Raw genomic sequence first — 19,508 nt, 5'->3', positions numbered from 1 at the left:
TGCAAAGTAAAATCCCTACCCACTTGTTTAATGACTCTAACTGCAGAGGTTACAGGGTAGAAAATGAGGTGTGCTCAATGGCAGGCCTAGAAGAAAGATGTTTGGGGGCTAACATATGGAGACAGTTTTTGCTAATAAATATGGCTGGCTTATTTCCATATACTTAGATGTGGAAAAAAAAGGACAAGAGGAACTTTTGCTTACCCCTATGATGAGAGATGGCATTTTTACAGTATACTGTATTCTCGACAAATGCATTTAATATCCATTACAATAAAAAACAAACTCCAAACGCAAATAAGTGATCACCTAAATCTACAGATTAGATTCTGAAATATGTTCCTTCTTCTACTTCCTCCCTTGCTCCACACTTATTCTCAAATTAATAAATTCTCACTTATAGAAGACGGTTTTCTGAACCTTTTCAGACCTGACCCTGTGGTGGGTCTTTTTAACTGCCCCTGGATATTACAGCACAGCAGCCGTTCCCACTAGGACACACACATGTGACCAGCGGTCAGAAGTCTGGCAAAGTCAAAAATTTCTCTTCATCTCCAGTACAGCTGTCTTAGGAAAGAACATGTTCTAAGACATTACAGGTGAATATTGTACAAAATATGACTTTCTGCTATCTTCTGTAAAAATCTAAATTTCAATCATATCACCCTAGTAGACTTTAAAAAGATAGACCTCAAAGGTAGCATTTTATTTCATATTCTCTTGTAACTCTGGAAAGAAACTTAAGCATGAATAATTGGAGATCTGCACACTAATATAAAGATGAAAGAATGGGACTCAATTTAACATGGGTGCTAAAAAAAAGTGGAATTATTTCCCTGTGCCACCTTGAAAAGGATATGGCTTTGAAATCTATGAAGCAAGAAGGGTCAAATATCATGCCAAATGGGCAACATATCAGTGAACCCTCCTGTGAAGAATTTTTAATAAACCCTACATTTTGAGTATCTACTTATTTCTTTGTGAATATGTTTTTTTTTACATGTATTCTTTTGTATATAGCAGCTCCATCCTTATTGCCTACAACAGGGTTTTCCATCTGTTTTTCTAATATATGTATGTGTGTGTGTGTGTGTGTGTGTGTGTGTGTGTGTGTGTGTGTGTGTGTATACATATACCATTAAAACAGTTTGAACACACACCCACTCAACACATATTTATGTATTTCTAAACTATATGCATGTGCTATTGCACTGTTACATATTTTATATACCTTCCTACAACCAAAAAAAAACACAAAACCTTAAAAGAACGTGACAGAACAAATATACATTGAAGTTCTGTATTTCCTTTCTGCCCTCCAGTGGCTCAGCTTGTGAACTCCCTGGGGAATGCTTAGCCCACGTTGGAGACCACTAAGCTTTGCTGTCTCTCAGCGAGAGGAACCACTTTTTATTAAAGATCTTTTGATTTTATGATCCATTGTGCACTAGAGTTTTTGAATAATACAGATCTACATACCATATTATAGCCCGTGATGCTGTGAGGTGCCACCTAGATGAAGGCATTTGTTCCTCTAGCTGTATGTAATATTGTTGGCTCTGACTGAGAGCTGAGTTAACACACCCTACCTCCACCCCACTAGCCCTCATCCAATCACTGGTCAGTGTGGGACAATGAAGACCCACCTCCTTGTTTCAACTCAGGACAACCTGAAAGAGGCCTCCCAGCTCCTGAGGTCCTACTGGGTTCAGGCGAGGCTTCTGTTAAAGCTACAACACAGTCCCGTTGCTCCCTCTGTGCTGTGCCCCTCCCTCCAGCCCCTTACTGACTGCAGGGCACTCTGCCGTGAACCTCCTGCACACACATCTCTGTTTCACAGTCTCTTTCCCGGGGAACTCCAACAAAAACATATATACATCGGCATATACTTAGGAATCTAGTTTGTTTATGTGTCAAGTTCCTAATAGATTGTTTATTGGCCCACTGGAAATTTAAGAATTAAAAAATATCCTAGGGGCTTCCCTGGTGGTGCAGTGGTTGAGAGTCCACCTGCCGATGCAGGGGACATGGGTTCGTGTCCCGGTCCGGGAAGATCCCACGTGCCGCAGAGCGGCTGGGCCCGTGAGCGGCACCACTTTTCTCTTATACTTTTCCTAATGGAACTTATATTTGATTCTGCTCTCCAGGGTGAGAGCTCTGTTTTCCCAATGTACCAGCCGCAGAAAGAGCAAAGTAGCCATTATTGCCTCCTGAAAAGGAGAAATCTCTGGTATTGGACACAAGCCCCCATATCTTGCTTTGCTCAATCTGTAGAGACTCCCATAAAAATGGAATCCTAAGAACTGGCCCCATATAAACTTAAGTTTTGCAGAACAGTTATGAGAAGCATACCAACGACTCTGGAATAATATCAATAAAAACTCAGTACTATGCTTAGGTATAGATTCTGACATAGAACACTAGAAGTCAGTGTCAACTATCCATACGAAGTTTTGCTTAGAAAAAATTAAAATATAAATTGTTATAAAAAGACTAATAACTTAAAAAATAGCCCTTCTTAGCCCAAACCCCAACAGATGCAGAATGGAAGGTGGTTTTTACAACATGTAATATAATATTTGGCTTTCATTAATCAAATAGTTTGATGAAATATTCCTTTGACAGATACCTTCATGCTTTACTTGCCATGTATTAAAAACAGCAGTATACACTCAATTAAATAATATTATTAAAGATAAAACAAGTATTTCATAAACAACCATTAGGTAACATGTAAAAGGTGATACAGGAAATAAATACAAGAAATGCATGTGATTCATTTATGACTTAACTTTTGTTGAAAAGGCAGCAAAAACCTTCACAGCAAGGCTCAGAAAGTTGCCTGGAAGGTGACTTTGGCATCTTCCATGCTCTTCTATGTGTTTTCTTTGTTGGTGACAGTAGTTCCCATGTCTAAAGCTTATTCGTTAGGGATGAAGCTCATCCTGAGAGTCTCATTATTTATCGAAACCCTGAAACCATGGTTCCTTTTACAGATAAGATATTATCCATCCATTAAAATACTGCTGCACATTGACTATATATGAAAATCACTCAACCAAATACTTCCAAAACTCTAGATACAAATAATTTATTCCAGTACTCAGTTTCAGGTAGGATTATCAGATAGGATTAACAGGTTGATGACATATAATGGAAAGTCATCATTCCCTAGTTATCACTGAGTATACCAATAAATAGAGCATTGGCACTTACCTGAATAACATGCTTCAGTTTATCAATAATCTGATTTATCACAGGATCGGTTCCTTTGACTTTGACTTCGGGATTTCCAGACTGGGCTTTGATTCCATTTCCAACCACATGCTGAGTATAGCTAACAAAGTGAAAAGTGAAAGGTACATGACTTAATAATCTGGTCACAGTATTATCTGACACAACTTTTTGAACAGATTCGAGTTCAGAATCTTACTCCTTCAAGAGTATAAAATAATGTATTTTTTCTTGGACCAGAACCTGGCACATCTTCAATGTTTTTTCCTGGTAAAACACTTAGCATGCAAATACAGACTATTCTATTGTTATCCTCTCAAAAGACCCAACCAAAAATTGTGTTTTTAATACTACTTACCAATATACTAAAAAAAGTTAATATACATCTCACTTTGTTACCAATCTTTGCTGAATTACACACGTCTGAATCCATATCATCTGGGTCAATTCACTTCATTTTACACAGTATTTAGATGAATCACAGTAATATTTTTTTACATATTGGACTACAAAAGAAATATATATACACATATGTATGTCACATAATGTCAACTTAGTACTCAAACAAATATTTAGATTCATCAGTCACAAAGATGTATTAAGTGCCCCCTCCTATATTCCAGTCCTATACTACATGACTGGGGTTATAAGGAGTTATAAGACTCAATTCTTATCCTCACAGCACTCATTATATACCTGGGAATATAATGTATCAATTAACTTGTTCATTCATGCATTCATTCATTACATTATATTTAAAAGTTCTTACTAGATTCCAGCAATATAACTACCTTTATTTTCCTGACAGTGTGGTGTAGCATAATGACAAGTGAACAGTTAAAGCACAGCAGTAGGAATGAAGGAGACGTTCAGTATGTGGTAGGGATAGCAAGAAGGAAGAGTATATGCCAAGTGAGAGGGAGGGATAACACAAGTAGTAAACATTGAACATATGGAGAAGTTTATTTGGACCAAGGAGTTATAGCTTGAGGCAGCCCTTGAAATATTAAGGTAAGGATAGGTCTTGGATGTAGTTAATGTGCTCCCCAGGGCAAAAGATGACATCCCAGCAGGGGAAATCGCAAAGGCCCGTGAGTAACACACACAGGGAAGCATAACTAGGCTTTTATTTACAAAGGGAGAGAACAAATGGGGGAAAGTAAGAGATGGGGGACATGCCCTGGAGGTTCCATCCCCTCTACGTTTAGGACTTTCCTCTGAGTAAAATGTTGCCTACATTAAAGCATCATGATAAAGTGGCCTCACAGACTTTTCGGGAAGCATTTTCACATAATTTGTAATGTAATATCCCTTCTCTGTATTTGAGCAAAGTATCACAGTTATGCACATGAACCTTCGAAATTTTCTACAGCGGTGGAAACTCTTTGAAAAGATACAAAGAGGTTCCACTGTTGAGAATACGGCCAAACAAAAGGAGTTTCAAGTAATATCCAGTTATTCCCAATATTACGCATACCCAATGATCAATTTTCAAAAGTAGATCAAACAATTGCTAATTATGTCCTTCCAATGATAGTAAATGATGGAACTCTTTGATATGGATAATACCAATTGGATGTTATAAGAATAATGATATTAATAACTCTTTATTTTTAAAACAACCTTGAACTTGTTTCTTTATGCAGAAATAGAGGGTTTTAGAGTTAGGTATTCCAGTGTAAGTTAGTAACTTAGCAATATATACCAATAACAAATAGTAGAAGGAAAACAATTATGCATATACTATTAATGTGTACTAATATTCTTTAGTTAAGAAGAATCAAGTAAATTATAAATATTGGGCTTCTCTTCTCTGTAGCACTGTTATATATTTCTTCCAAATATTTCAAGTAGATTACGCATGTGGCTCCCTTATTAGTGTGATTATTAATAATAATGAGGAATAATGTGAATAAATAAATGGATAAATGATGACTATGACTCAGGCATTGTTTTAATTACTTTCTTTGGAGTCTGTCAGTTCATCTCAGTGACAATCGTTTGTTGCAGCCATGAGAACATGCCTCATAGGCTTCAAAATATTGGAAGTGCCATTGACCAGGGCCCCTGCCGCTTTGCTCTGAAATCTATCTGTTTGTCTCCTCCAACCAACGACTGAGTGCAGAAGAGATGCTAACACAGACCCATCACTGGAAGACACAGCTTTCCCCTAATGGTCAATTTTGACTCAAGATTCCCTGCAGCCCCTGCTAAACCTGCCTTAGACGGCACCTCATGCCGAATGCTTCCACTCCACCTTGCTTCCCTCTCTCCTTCACTCCGGGTCACGTTTGCTTCATGGCCAACAGCTCTTCCAGCCTCACCCAGATTCCTCCCCGTTTTCACTCATAGGCATTTCACTTAATAAAACTCCTCTTGTGTTTAGTCCTTCTTTGGCATTTGCTTCTTGGAGGACCCAGAACAGTACACCATATAATATTTATACAATAATTATTCCCTATCTGTAGATTGGGGATCTAAGATTTGAACAGGTTAAGTAACTCTCCCAAGGCAACACTGCTGGTTAAATATACAGCAAGGATATGAACACAGGGAATGTGAGCTCTAGATACAATCATTCAATAATTATGAATGAAAACTCCTGAAACCAACTAACATAAAGATACAATTAGCTTGGTGCAAAGCGTTTGTTTTTTTAATTGTTTTGTTTTGACTTGATTTTTTTTACTCTAACTATAGCATTTCAAAGTCTTCACTGCTTCTAATTAAAAGGGATATACTGTTTTCCTCAAAAACCTCTTCAACGAACAGTTGTGTATTACTAGATAAAGAGTGAAATAACAGTTGCTGGCAGGGTGAGACTGAACTAATAGACTGCAAGTTTGCCTTAAGATTTTCCTTTGTTTCACCTGAAATACAGACATAATGCCAACAATGGAAACTGAGACTCCTCTCTTAACTTTAAATAAACACTTACTTGGTTCACGTCTTGATTTATTTATAGACCATGAAACTTTCTTTTAACATTCAAGAATATTGTTCCACATTAATCCAAAGAATTGCTTATTTTTTGTTCTTACTTATTACAGTAAATAACTCGTTAAATTTATCAGAATTACAATTGATCAATAATCTCCTTCCCAGCTAGTATATTATCGAATAGTTCAGGATCACTATTCTTATGTATCATTTAAGTAGGAAAAAAATATTGCAAAGCAGGGCATTTAAGATACTTTAAGTGAAACATACTTTAATAAAATTATTCCTTTCTGTTTTTGTAAGGTTAAGAAGAACCACAGTGCAATAGTGATATACACACACCAGAATGATTTAAATGAAAAAAGATGATACCAAGCATTGGCACGGATGTAGGGCAGTTAGAACCCTCTCTCCTTGTGGATGGGAGTTTAAGCTGATATAAACCACTATCTGACGTGTATCCGGGTATATACTAAACAATGTTTACCAAAAGAAAGGTATAGAATTTTCGGAGAAGTACTATGCAAAAGAGTACCCAACTGGACAAAACCCAAATATCCCTAAACATTAGCATGGGCAAATAAATGGTAGAATATTTACATAATGTCCTACTATATAGCAATGAGAATGAGTGAATTACAACTATATTCCAAATCTTATAAGCAACGTATGGAACATGTGCTATGATTCCATTCATTAAAAGTTAAAAACTAATCGATGTTCCAAATCACCATAAGTACTACTCTAGGAGATAGTGTGCAGAAGCTTGAAGGGGGTTTCTGGGGTTCTAGTAATGTGTTTTTTGATTTTTATCCTGGCTCCACAAGAGTGCTCATTTTATATTAAAAAAAAAAAATAGAATTGAACTGCATAGTTAAAATTTGGATACCTCACTGTATACATGTATTTTCAACCTAAACAAACATTTACGTTGAAAACTTCTCGTGTTCTTTTTCTTAATATGCATACAACAGACAAATCTGCATTGAACAATGTATAAATAAAAGATCAACATAGGTATTTTTAACACGGGCTAAATGGTTTTGTCATCTTAAAATTAGTAATTTAGGCTCCTAGTCTGACACAAAAACTCCCTGCAGACTTTAATTTGCATGCAAAAAAATACAGTTACTAAATCAAATCAAAGTTTTTCCAACAGACTTCTTATATGAGTTTTTCTCATTATGAAATTTTAATAAATCATTAATCACTCTTTTTCCTCTTACATGTACAAGTAATGGATAAAACATTTCAAGGAACCCTACAGAGCCTTCTTGACTTGAAAAACTGCTCACATTTCAATGAGAAGGAGGGAACAAAACACACAAAAAAGAGGCAAATTTTTTGTTAGAGAAGTAATAGACCCACCATCTGTGCCTGTTTCTTTTAAGCAGGTCTGGGAATGGATGACAGCGGTTTAATAGGAATACTCATTCCACAAGTTTGACTTGCTTCTCATTAACATGGCAAAAAGGCAAGTACGGATATATTTACATTCTATAAAAATGTTTTAAAATGATGATTAACAAGATTCCAGTTCTCTTTGTGTTCAACAGATGAAATATTAAAAAGAAGTGCTAATACATCTACACACGGTATGTCATTAGGAAGTCATTTCTCCTGACATTACCAACATTTCTTATTTGAAACACACCATGCCCTCTTGGCTGATATTAATTTCATTTTCTTGGGAATGCAATAGAATTTGTTTCAGATTCACATCAAAAGTATGGTATTTTGATGTGCACTTATACAATTTCAGGTGGAAAATATATAAAATCTGTCCCTGGAATTCATCATGAATCATTAAAGTGATCTGTCTTAGAAGTTTTTGATAGCTTCACTGGGACAAGATATAAGAATATGATCATTGATCAGAGATGAGGAAAACACCTTATCAGGGGCTTTCTCTTTCTACTATTATTGCCAACTCTGTTAGAGATTCAAGATTGAGAATGGGGACCATGTTGGTGGTGGTGGTAATAGTAGCAGCAGTAGTAGATGCTTTGTTTATAGCCTTTTTTCTGACTTGGTTAGGTGAGGGTATATTAAAATTCCTTCCATTTCCAGAGTTCTGAGTCTCCTAATTTTAGGAGGTGTCTTTGACTCTGGTAAACACATTGCTGTCTCTGGTCTAAAGGTCTGGGAAGCACAGGGTAGGTATTCATCAGTGAACCCCTTCCTCCAGAACAAATTTTTCTTTCAAATCATCTCTGGGCCCCCCTTCTTGGTTTTGGTAGCAAATGTGAAGTAAGTACCAGTGATCTGTCTTTTGTAACTTTTCCTCAAATACCTGGGTGACACTGGATGCCACTGATGAATGCTGTTTTGTGGACATGCAGTTTCTATACAGCCCTTCTCCTTGACAGTGAAGGTCTTAATCTTCGAACTCTCAGAACAGATAGGAGTCATATGATTGATTTCACGTGCCAGGTTTAAGAGAATAACCTTTCATGATAGGTAAGAGGACTACAGGGGATTTAGAGAATGCAGATATCTGTAGAATCAATTAAAAAAGATTCAACCTTCTGTGATTCCACTATCTCACTTCAACTGTTGAGCCACAAACTATTTTTAAGTTAATTTCTACCATTTATTTGACTTTATAATTATAGATAATAATGCCTAAGTTTGAAATATATGTTTCTGACCTTAAATAATGAAGTCAAAATAAATAGAATCGATAGAGACCTTATATGGCCTTTATTATTATTTATAGATAACTAAGTACCTACTGAGGATATCACAGTTTGTGATATCTTATAGAAAACACTCATAAACATTATTCTAATAAGGTAATGTCATGCTTTGTATAGCAATCAACAAGGAATTTTTAGCAGATCACTACATATAATGTTATATAAATTTCATCTCACCAACCTTTTGATAGAGACATTACAAAATCCTAAAAGTCCCTAGAAGCTTACACAGTTTTTTGTATTGTTTTGCAAATGTAATTGGCACCAACATTAGTTAAACTTCAGACATGAAACTAACAACTGCATCAAAATATACTTTAAAATTAGTTGCGAGATACAATAATTCTCAGATTATCAACATACCATGCAAATGAACCACCCAGGTATTACCTACCAATACGTAACACAATAAAATCAGAGAGAAAGAAACTTTGAATTTCAGAGCATGCTGGTTTCCTGGGGCCACTATAACAAACTACCACAAAGTAGCTGCTTCCACAATCCTACACAGCAAATAGGAACACAGATGAGCAATTTACAAATAAACACCAATGAGAGGGGGAAGGGCAGTCATAATGGTAAGATATATTTTAACTGATGGACAGTTAATTAAATATTTTTTAATATATTTATTAATCCTACCTTTAATGGAATCATTTTCTTTTTTCTTCCTTTACTTTTGGAAATTTGTAGCTTGTTTTTTTCCATAAAGGACACTCTTTGACAAATACAGTTTTCAATGTTTAAATCCACCCTCAGTACTCTACTAATTGGACAGTTTTGATATGTGGTTGGTCCATGTATTTTTGGATTGGGGGTGGGAATCTGTCAAGGAAGCCAACAAGCTCAGTATTACGTAGCTTTTATTGTAAATACTTCTGTCTGCTCTTATTTTAGGCATGACCAAATAAATTGGTTAGAATATTAATGAAAGTCAGACATAATAACATAAGAAGAACTACATGGAAAAAATGCTTATATATAACATACATAATATATAATAATATAATATATAATGTATATACATATAAACATTTATATATACATAAAATAAACATTTATATACACAATATACACATATATTTATATGTACTTATACACACACATACCCTACTGTTCCCGTATACACTTTCTTTACATTCATTTTCAATAGCAAAAAAGTGGACTTCCTGGGCCCATAAAAGAGATTTGAAATTTTAAAAGATTTGTAAATAATTTTTCTTAAGGAAAGTAAGCCTGTAGTAATTAATTAGTATATAGAAAACAATTAGAAGTTGAACATAACACATCCATTTGAATACCCAGTTTCAACCCTGTCTCCAACCCAACTTAAAGTCCTGTCCATTTTGTGGTCTGTTGAATCTTAAAAAATAAAAATTGATACGTTTCAAATCACAGTTATTATGGAGAGGAAGCTGGAGGAGGTGGGGAAATAGCTCAGCTTTCTGTCCATCCTCATCTTAACTACACCACAGCCAAATTCCTACTATCAGACAGTCCTGAAAAAACAATCCACTTGTGTAATGGACTCTAATTTGTGTTCACTTGCATATATGAGAAAATTGCTTCTCCAGCTATTTCTTGGCAAACCCAGTTATGCGGTGCAAAAAGCAGCTGGACCTAGTTCCATAGACAGAACTCTATGTGCCTAGGGACTTTCAGATTCCTACAGTTGTGATTCCTCTCTGGACACACTTGGCTGACTCAGTATGTGAAAAAGCTGCATACACAGAAGGCGGGAGGTTTCTGATGGCTGGCAGAGTCCAAACAGAATGGGTGTTTCTGGTCCAGATGATCTGGAGATTCTGTACCTCGAGGCAAATTTGGCCAACCTCTCCCTCACTCTCTGCTTTTCCTCTACTTCCCCTCTTTCAGTCATTTAAATGATTTCTGCAAGGTCCTTCGGTTTACACTCTGTTCCTCCTGCCTAGAAACTTCTATCTCTTTCCCCAGTCACTACACCAAGCTTTAAAAGGGGTTTTGCTAATGGGATTAAATCTGAGATTCTGAGATAGAGAGATTACCCTGGATTATCCATGTGGGCCCCAAATGCCCATATGGCATGTATCCCTCTAAGTGGAAGACAGAGGGAGATTTTTGGTTTTGGATTTTTTTTTAATTAATTAATTTTATTTTTGGTTGCGTTGGGTCTTTGTTGCTGCACGTGGGCTTTCTCTAGTTGTGGTGAGCGGGGGCTACTCTTCCTTGCGGTGCACGGGCTTCTCATTTTGGTGGGTTCTCTTGTTGCAGCGTACCGACTCTAGGCACGCGGGATTCAGTAGTTGTGGCATGCAGGCTCAGTAGTTGTGGCTCATGGGCTCTAGACCGCAGGCTCAGTAGTTGTAGCGCACGGGCTTAGTTGCTCTGCTGCATGTGGGATCTTCCCAGACTAGGGCTCAAACCCGTGTCCCCTGCATTGGCAGGCGGGTTCTTAACCACTGCACCACCAGGGAAGCCTCTGGTTTTTGTTTTTTTACAGAAGTAAAAGGAGAAGGCAATAGGACCACTAGGCAGGGACTGAAGTGATGCTGCCACAAACCCAAGAATGCTAGAAGCTTGAAGAGGCAAGGAATGAATTCTCCCCTAGAACCACGGCCTTAGTGCAACTTGATTTGGGCCCAGCGATATTGATTTCAGACTTCAGACCTCCAAAACTGTTAGCTATCACATTTCTGCAGTTGTAAGCCACTCACTGGTAATTTGCTAGAGCAGTCACAGGAAACTAATACAACTAACTGCCAACTAGGGTGTCTCTTCTAGGTTGTTGGCTCTTGTAACTATTGCTTGCTAACACTTTTTTTTTCTGGGATACATGTATCATTATTTATAATTAAGTAATTAACTGTACAATAGTTAGTGCCTATAACTCCCTTCTAGACTGTAAATTCTTTTTTTTTAACATTTTTATTGGGGTGTAATTGCTTTACAATGGTGTGTTAGTTTCTGCTTTATAACAAAGTGAATCAGTTATACATATACATATGTTCCCATATCTCTTCCCTCTTGCATCTCCCTCCCTCCCACCCTCCCTATCCCACCCCTCCAGGTGGTCACAAAGCACCGAGCTGATCTCCCTGTGCTATGCGGCTGCTCCCCACTAGCTATCTACCTCACGTTTGGTAGCGTATATATGTCCATGCCTCTCTCCCGCTTTGTCACAGCTCACCGTTTAGACTGTAAATTCTTGAGGTCAATTAGTGTGTCTGTCTTAATGATCCTCTAGTTCCAGGGCTTGACAAAATGCTTTGAATATGAGAGCCTAACACATATTTGCTATCTGAGTGCATATATGACTGATACAAAAGTAAACCAAAAAATAACTTTCAGGAGCTAAGTTATCTTTTCTAGAATGGGTTCTTATGAAATTCCTCAATGTTCCTGAATTTGGTAACAAATCCCATGAATCTGTAATTTCATTTTAATGCTGATGTGGTCCAGTTTTAAATAGTTTCTGAATAGCACTTTTTGATGGATTCTCATCCAAGTTCTCATTAGAAATAAAAATAAATTAGTAAAACAGAACAAACAACATAAACACTAAATCCTAAAACTGACATTCAATATGTAAACTAACTGTAAAAACAATTAAGTTAAACCTTCCTATCCATATTTTACTTCACAGGAGGAAAGAATTTCCTCTATATGAAATCTGGTAAGATGGCAGTTGGCTCTCCCTAGCCTGTCGCTGAGTCATTCCTGCAGGAGTCCTGAGAAGCAGCAGTTGTTCTTCTACAGCCCCAGTCCTGTTTTTCTGAGGGGCCTAATATAGACTCCTTGAGAGACTGAAGCTACAATAAAAGAACAAGATGCAGCAAGATCCTGCCAGGACCTGGAGAATATTTCCCTCAAGAAAAGCCTTGTTGGGTGAAGCAACAGAGGAGCCTGGGTACTGAAGCGATTTATAACCCAAGTGATTCGGGTCTTAATCACATAGGCTTCCCGGCATCTTCGCTCCCTCTGCTGCTGCCCCCTCCCTGATCTCGCTCTCCCTAGCGAGAATTCAGCCTCTTTTCCTATTTTCCCTTCCTTTTCCCACATTACAACTTTGCTATTTAGTACAAAAAGATTTTCACGAAGTTTAGGGAACAATGGAGAGAGTATAAAGCAAATCAAGAAATTCCTGATAAACACGTGACCTGTGCCATACCAACGGGCTATTTAAAATTAATTTCAAAATAAAATACAGCCTTTCTTTAGAATCCCCACCCAGAAATCGGTAACGTATATCATTTACAAACAGTACTCATTCTTGCCCCCCACTCTACATGTGTGCTGAACATTGCAATGCGTCTTGTGCCTTGAACGAGACAGCACAGGACAGGTATGCACCTTAGCCTAGCTGAGCTATTCCAATAAATGCTTGCTGGCTACTGAGGGGATGTGCATATCAACCTACTCTCCTCCAGTTTAGAATTAAAAAGAAGCTCAGCCATCATCTCAAAGGTAAGTGGGATGTAAATGTGGCTATTTATTTTTTATTCAAAAACCTGATTTTAGATAAATATTACTACTTTCTAGGTAAAGAGAATGGGGAAAATATAACAGAAAACACACACACAACTAAAAATCATCCTGCGAAAACAAGAAAGGGAATATGATGTTGAAGACTTAGGGAAAGAATACCCCCAAAAACGATTTTACTGTTGAACAAGAAGAGATGTTTAGAACATTGCTTTAAACTACTTAAACTATGAAGAGTATGTAGAAAGACAGGTCATTTACGAAACAGGAGCTGAAAGTTATAATGACAAAATGGGCCTAAATGACAAAATGGGAGATGGGTGAGATCAGGAGGTTTATATGAAAACTAAAATGCAATAGCACAATTTCCATCCACAATGGGATCCGTGGAGAACAAAACTGATGCACTGAAAAGCTCAAGCAGCAACTGAATCAGGGCCCAGGGGGAAAGAGAAAGGCAGAAAATGATGACAGAAAAGATGGTAGATGGAATGCCAGAGATGGGAGTTCTGACTCAAGAATAATTTGTGAACCTGAGAAAGAAACAAGAGTAACTTGATATGAAACAATAATCAAAGCTATAACTTAATATGAAGAAGAAAAGAACTAACCAGATTCTAGTGGTTGTGGTGGGAAAACAGTGAAGACTTACCCATATGTAGACAGAAACTAGCCAAACCCCAAAACTGCAAAAATAAAGAAAATATCCGACTAATATATATATATAAAAAAAAAAAAGTTAGTTAAAAATAAATTATATCAGGTTTACTTTAGACCTTTCTTCTGCTGTGTGAATATATTAGAAGATGTGGAGACTTTAATAAGAATATGACCAAAAACATCTTATCTATCAGGTTCTGTATCAAGGTTGAATGCAAAGGGATGACATCTCTATATATCCCACTAATCTGTCCTTCCAAAAATAATTTGCTCAAGGACATATCGGTACATATTGGGGAAAACTTATCAAAATTAAACTTTCAAGAAGCAGGAAGTTGTGAATCCAACATCCTGAAAGGAGACAACTGATCCAATTAAAGTTCATTTTACATGTTTTATAATTGTTTACCACAAAATTATGATTAAAGTAAAATTTCAAAAGAAAATAAGTATTTAATAAATGCAATGATATTTCATACTCCTAGTTATAATACTAGATATTGAGGATTGTTAGGGGCAAAGGGAAGGAAAAGCATTCTACATCCCCCATCTAACATTGAGTGAACTCAAGAGATAGCATTAAACATTCCTGTAGGCTCTACTGAAAGTGTCCAGATTCAGAACACTAGTGACCATTTCCAACATGATCATTCTAGTCTAGACCATATATGCCTTTTTCCTTATCTGATTATGGCAAAAGACTCCCTCCTGGACTCCCAGCTTCACCTTGATCTCCTTCACCTTTTCTTTACACAAGAGCCAGAGAGACCTTATTAAAAGTAATTCAGATCACGCCGCTTCTCTACTTAAGACTTTTCAATAGATCCCATCTCAGTCAGAGGGAATTCCAAAGTCATAACAATGGCCTACAAGGCCCTCTCTCCGCAATCTGCCTCTTCTCCTTTGTTTCTCTGACATCATCTACTAATACTCTTCCTCTCCTTCATTATGCTTCAACCACACTGGCTTCCATGATGGTACTCTATGAATAAGTCCACAGGCTCCTGATTCAGGGTTATTGCACAAGCTGTGTTCTCTCTGGATGCTCTTTTCTCAGTAAAGCATGGCTTCTCCTCATCTCTTTCCTCAAATGCCTTCCACCTGATATATAATTGCCATGTCTGGCAGTTTTAAACATGGCATCAAAATAGGCTGACCTTCTTCTCATCAAGAGATGGATCTGTGTTTCCTTCCCTTCATCTGGTCATGCTTGTTACTGCTATAACCAGGAGAGTACGGCAAGTAATTTTATGGACTTCTAAGGCTAGATAGTAAAAGCCCATACACTTCTGCCTGGTTCCCTTGGAAAGCTCAGTCTCTGGGAACCCAGCTACCATATGAGGAGTTCAACCACACTGATACCACCACGATGGAGAAGCCATATATAAGCCATGTGGAGGTCCTCTAGTGAAGAGTCCCTCTCAGCTAAGCCACACCCACCAATTTACAAGACATAGAGAAAAAGGCGTGGACCTTCCACACTGACTTGTTTGCCAGCTGAGCACAACTGAATCACCCTAGTTAATGACACGGGAGCAGAAGAATCACCCAGATGAATCCTGCTAGAATTCCCTAACCTAAAGAATCCATGAGAAAAATAATAAAAGAAATAATCCATGAGAAAAATAAAAATCAAAACACTTCGATTTCAGATAAAGTAGAATTTAAGTGGAAATGTTCACAGGAAAACATTAAAATATCAATAATACAAGTCAAGATAGTCATTAAAGGTATAGCAGCAATAATTCTTTATTCAATGAGTTACATACCATGAACATTAAGAAGGCAAAATGTATTAATGATACATGAATGTATAATTACAGATGAAATTATAATTGGAAGATATTTAATTGTGATAGAATTAGCATGTCTCAGTTATAACTGATTAAATAGATTAAAAGATTAAAAATATAATCTGACCATCTAATGTATAAGATTTTTTAATACGTATATTCAAAAATTTGTGGGCTTCCCTGGTGGTGCAGTGGTTGAGAGCCCACCTGCAGGGGACATGGGTTCGTGCCCCGGTCCAGGAAGATCCCATATGCCGTGGAGTGGCTGGGCCCGTAAGCCACGGCCACTGAGCCTGCATGTCCGGAGCCTGTGCTCCGCAACGGGAGAGGCCACGACAGTGAGAGGCCCGCGTACCACACACACAAAAATAAATTTGTGTACCATGACGAATATTTTTCTTTCAGGTCTCCACTGAAGATGAAAAATGGATTATAGTTAAGACCGCAAAGAAACTCTCATTATATTTTTAAAAGTAGAAATTATGTGGGTTATATTACCTACCCAAAAAACTCAATACGATTGTATAGAAAAATCTCAAACTGTTCATCCCAAAGGTTGAATCTCATCATCACAAAGATTGACTCTGGGTCCTATTTTAGTCTTAACTCACAACACGAATTTGGTTATTTATTAACTTTTCTTGAACCTCAAGTGCCTTAATGTCTAAAACATCAGTGATGTGGTCTAATTTTCAGGGTGCCTTGAGTACTAAGTGAAACTATATATGTATACTGCCAACAATAAGCATTTTAATAAATATTAGTACTATTATTTTGATCTAAAAAAGAATTAAAAACTATTCATTTTTAGAATGCTTCATTTTTCTCTAATCATAGATATAAAAGAGATATACAGAATCAAAGGGAAAAAATACTGAGAATAATACTTTTGAAATAAGGAGGTCAGTTATTTCTTATAAGAACATTTCCCGCAGATAGAAGTTTACATAAACTGCTTCAAAATAATACAAAATTCTGAGGAACTAGCTCATCTAGTGAGTTTTATTATGCCCATATCAACTGCCTGGTTTAGATAATGTGCTGCAATTATATAAAATGTCCTCTTTGGGGGAAACTGGGTAGTGGGTATGTGAGGGTCTCTCTGTATTTTGTTTGTAACTTCTTGTGAGTCTATAATTACTTCGAAATAAAAAGTTAAAAAAAATTCAAACTGAAATCCTAGAGAACGTGATTCAAGAAGAGAGAGAAAAGTTGCAAGACAAATTAGAGAGTGCCTTAGAAACAGTGAATTTAACCCTTCAAAATGAAAGAACTGGGAACAAACAGAACTCTTACCTGAGGAAAAACATTTTAAAAAATATGATTAAATGAAATACAAATTTATTACTGAAAAAAATCCGAGGAAATTAAGCAGCAGCAACCCCTGCAGTTACCAATCCACTACATCTGAAGTTTTCCAAAATCTCAGTTCTTTTTGAAAATAAGGTAGCCCCTTTAACATACCTATTTAGTGGTACTATAAAATATCAATTACCATTAAAAAGAACCTTATTGTATGCTAAGGGGAGCTACAAAAACAAAGGTTACTGTTCTTGGAAAATGCAAACCAAGGGAAGATATGAAATTGTCAAGGCTAATTAGATTCAACTAGGAGAGTAAGGATTCCTGACACAGACTGAATATTTCTACTTTATGCAGACAAAAGGGCATCCGATAAAGGACACATACCATACATTACTCAGGAGACCAAACCTTGGAGACACAAGTCTGACATTTTCTATTTCCTTTAAAACAACCCTGCAAATCTCTTGGAACCCACAGCAACACACTTGGAGATTTGAGATTACCCGATAATTTCAGAACTGATGTTTGACATAACACTGATGTGTTGAATATTTTCCTTTAGCCACAGGAGATCTCCAGCTCCAGAAATCATAAGTCAAAGGAGCGTACACTCAATTCATTCTTTGTTATTGAGTGGTTTGTTTTTGCTAGATAATTTATGGAAAATTAGCACAAAATGACAGCTATGATACGGTGTAAGAATACCAAGCAGATGAAAAACTTGAATATTATTGCCAACACAAGATAAGAAGGGCAGTCAGCAAATAAAGGTCAAATGAAAGAATCAACCTAAGTGTCTATGTAATGTCAACCCTGAAATGCAGTTTCAGCAAAAGTCTGGACAAACAGAGTTTGGTTGCCTTTTTTTCTTGCTTAAGCTATACTCTGAAATTCTCCATGGCAGCAGATATAAACCATTAACAAAATCCTAACAAATGTTTATTACTTTTGACTCAATAATTTAAATTTTACCACGGTGAGTAAATCCACAGAAGAGTAGTAGTCCAAATACCAGGAGAAAGAAATTCATCACTGCATTATTTTGGTGGGCAAAATTCAAAATAATTGAAGTATACATCAGCAAATTACGGCACATTCATTCTGAGGAATCACATACAAACATTAAAAATTATTTATAAAATTATTTATGAAAAGTTGACTTGGAGAAATTCTGGCTATACTATGTTAAGTGACAAAAGCAATATTAAAATCGTTTATATAATATTACCACAGCCATATGAAAATTATGCTTAGAATAATTAATAACACATTTTCAAGTATATGGTGACCATAACATTTATTGGACATCCAGGCCATTACTAAGAGTGAAAAAATGGCTCCTAATAAATAGTTTAGGACAAGAGGTCTAAATTGGGAACATCCTAGAGTCACAGGACAGGTCTCACCCTTCCAGACAGGGCTTCAAGTAGTTTGTGCATTTAATCTCATTTAATCCACATGAGAACACAGGGATGTGGATAACATTAGTATTCACATTTTATAGGTGAATTCACTGAGGCACAGAGACATTTAATAACTTGCCCCAATTTGGCGAGTTTGAATTTAAGGCCAGTCTGGCTAAGGAGTCCATGTTTTTAACCACTGTGCAAAATGCTTCCTAGAAACACGGGAAGGAAACACACCAAACAGTGGTGACTGAATTTGGAGAAATTGTAATGCTTTCTTAAATGATTCAAAATTTTCTAGACTGTCTATGCCAATTGCATATCATTTTCAAAAGAAAAACATTTGAAATGAATCTGTAATTTATTAACATAAAAGGAAATGCTGCACCTATTTGCCCATCTTTTGGTATAAAATAAACTATAAAATAATAGTGATTGTGGATTAACAAATCAGTATCTTGAAACCATTTGTAATTTTATTTTCTTAATTATTTGCTGATTTTATAAGTACAATGATCATTTAGTTTCCTTTTTTGTCCCTCTTTACAAATGAGTGATTTCTCTGGAATTTATCAGAATATCAAGTTGGGAATGTTTTCTCACAAAAAAACCCTAAAAGAAAAATGAATTTCTTAGTATCTTTCTTCCACAGCTCTTTTCTTTTTTTTCTGTTTCAAATCATTTTTTATTTTTTTAATACTACTTTCTTGAGTTATAATATACATGTAAAAAAAGCACATATTTAATATTTAATGTACACAACTTGATGAGTTTGGAGATAAGTTTACACCTTTGAAACTATCACCACCATCCAGCCGTACACATATTCACGACTTCACAAAGTTTTCTCCTGTCCCCTTTATTATTATTTGTGTGTGTGGTAAGAATACAACATAAGACCTACCCTCTTAGAAACTTTTAAGTACACAATTTAGTATTGTTAGCTATAGGCACTATATTGTATAGTAGATTTCCAGAATTTATTTACCTTACATAAATAAAACTTGGCA

The 19,508-nt window shown here is 36.4% G+C and overlaps 1 protein-coding gene across 1 annotated transcript in view; it reads right to left on the bottom strand.

Annotated features, from left to right (window-relative positions):
• Nucleotides 1-19,508, bottom strand: part of GPC5 (glypican 5) — a 1,362,542-nt gene that overhangs the window by 926,036 nt on the left and 416,998 nt on the right. Inside the window, exon 6 of the mRNA XM_065896202.1 lies at nucleotides 3,217-3,337. Within this exon, the coding sequence (XP_065752274.1) occupies nucleotides 3,217-3,337 (121 nt within the window). The remainder of the gene's footprint in view (nucleotides 1-3,216; nucleotides 3,338-19,508) is intronic.

This window comes from Phocoena phocoena, chromosome 18 (assembly GCF_963924675.1).
Source record: "Phocoena phocoena chromosome 18, mPhoPho1.1, whole genome shotgun sequence".
NCBI classification, from domain to species: Eukaryota; Metazoa; Chordata; class Mammalia; order Artiodactyla; family Phocoenidae; genus Phocoena; species Phocoena phocoena.
The sequence above is the reverse complement of the archived record's forward strand: the minus strand, read 5'-3'. Positions and strand labels throughout refer to the sequence as shown.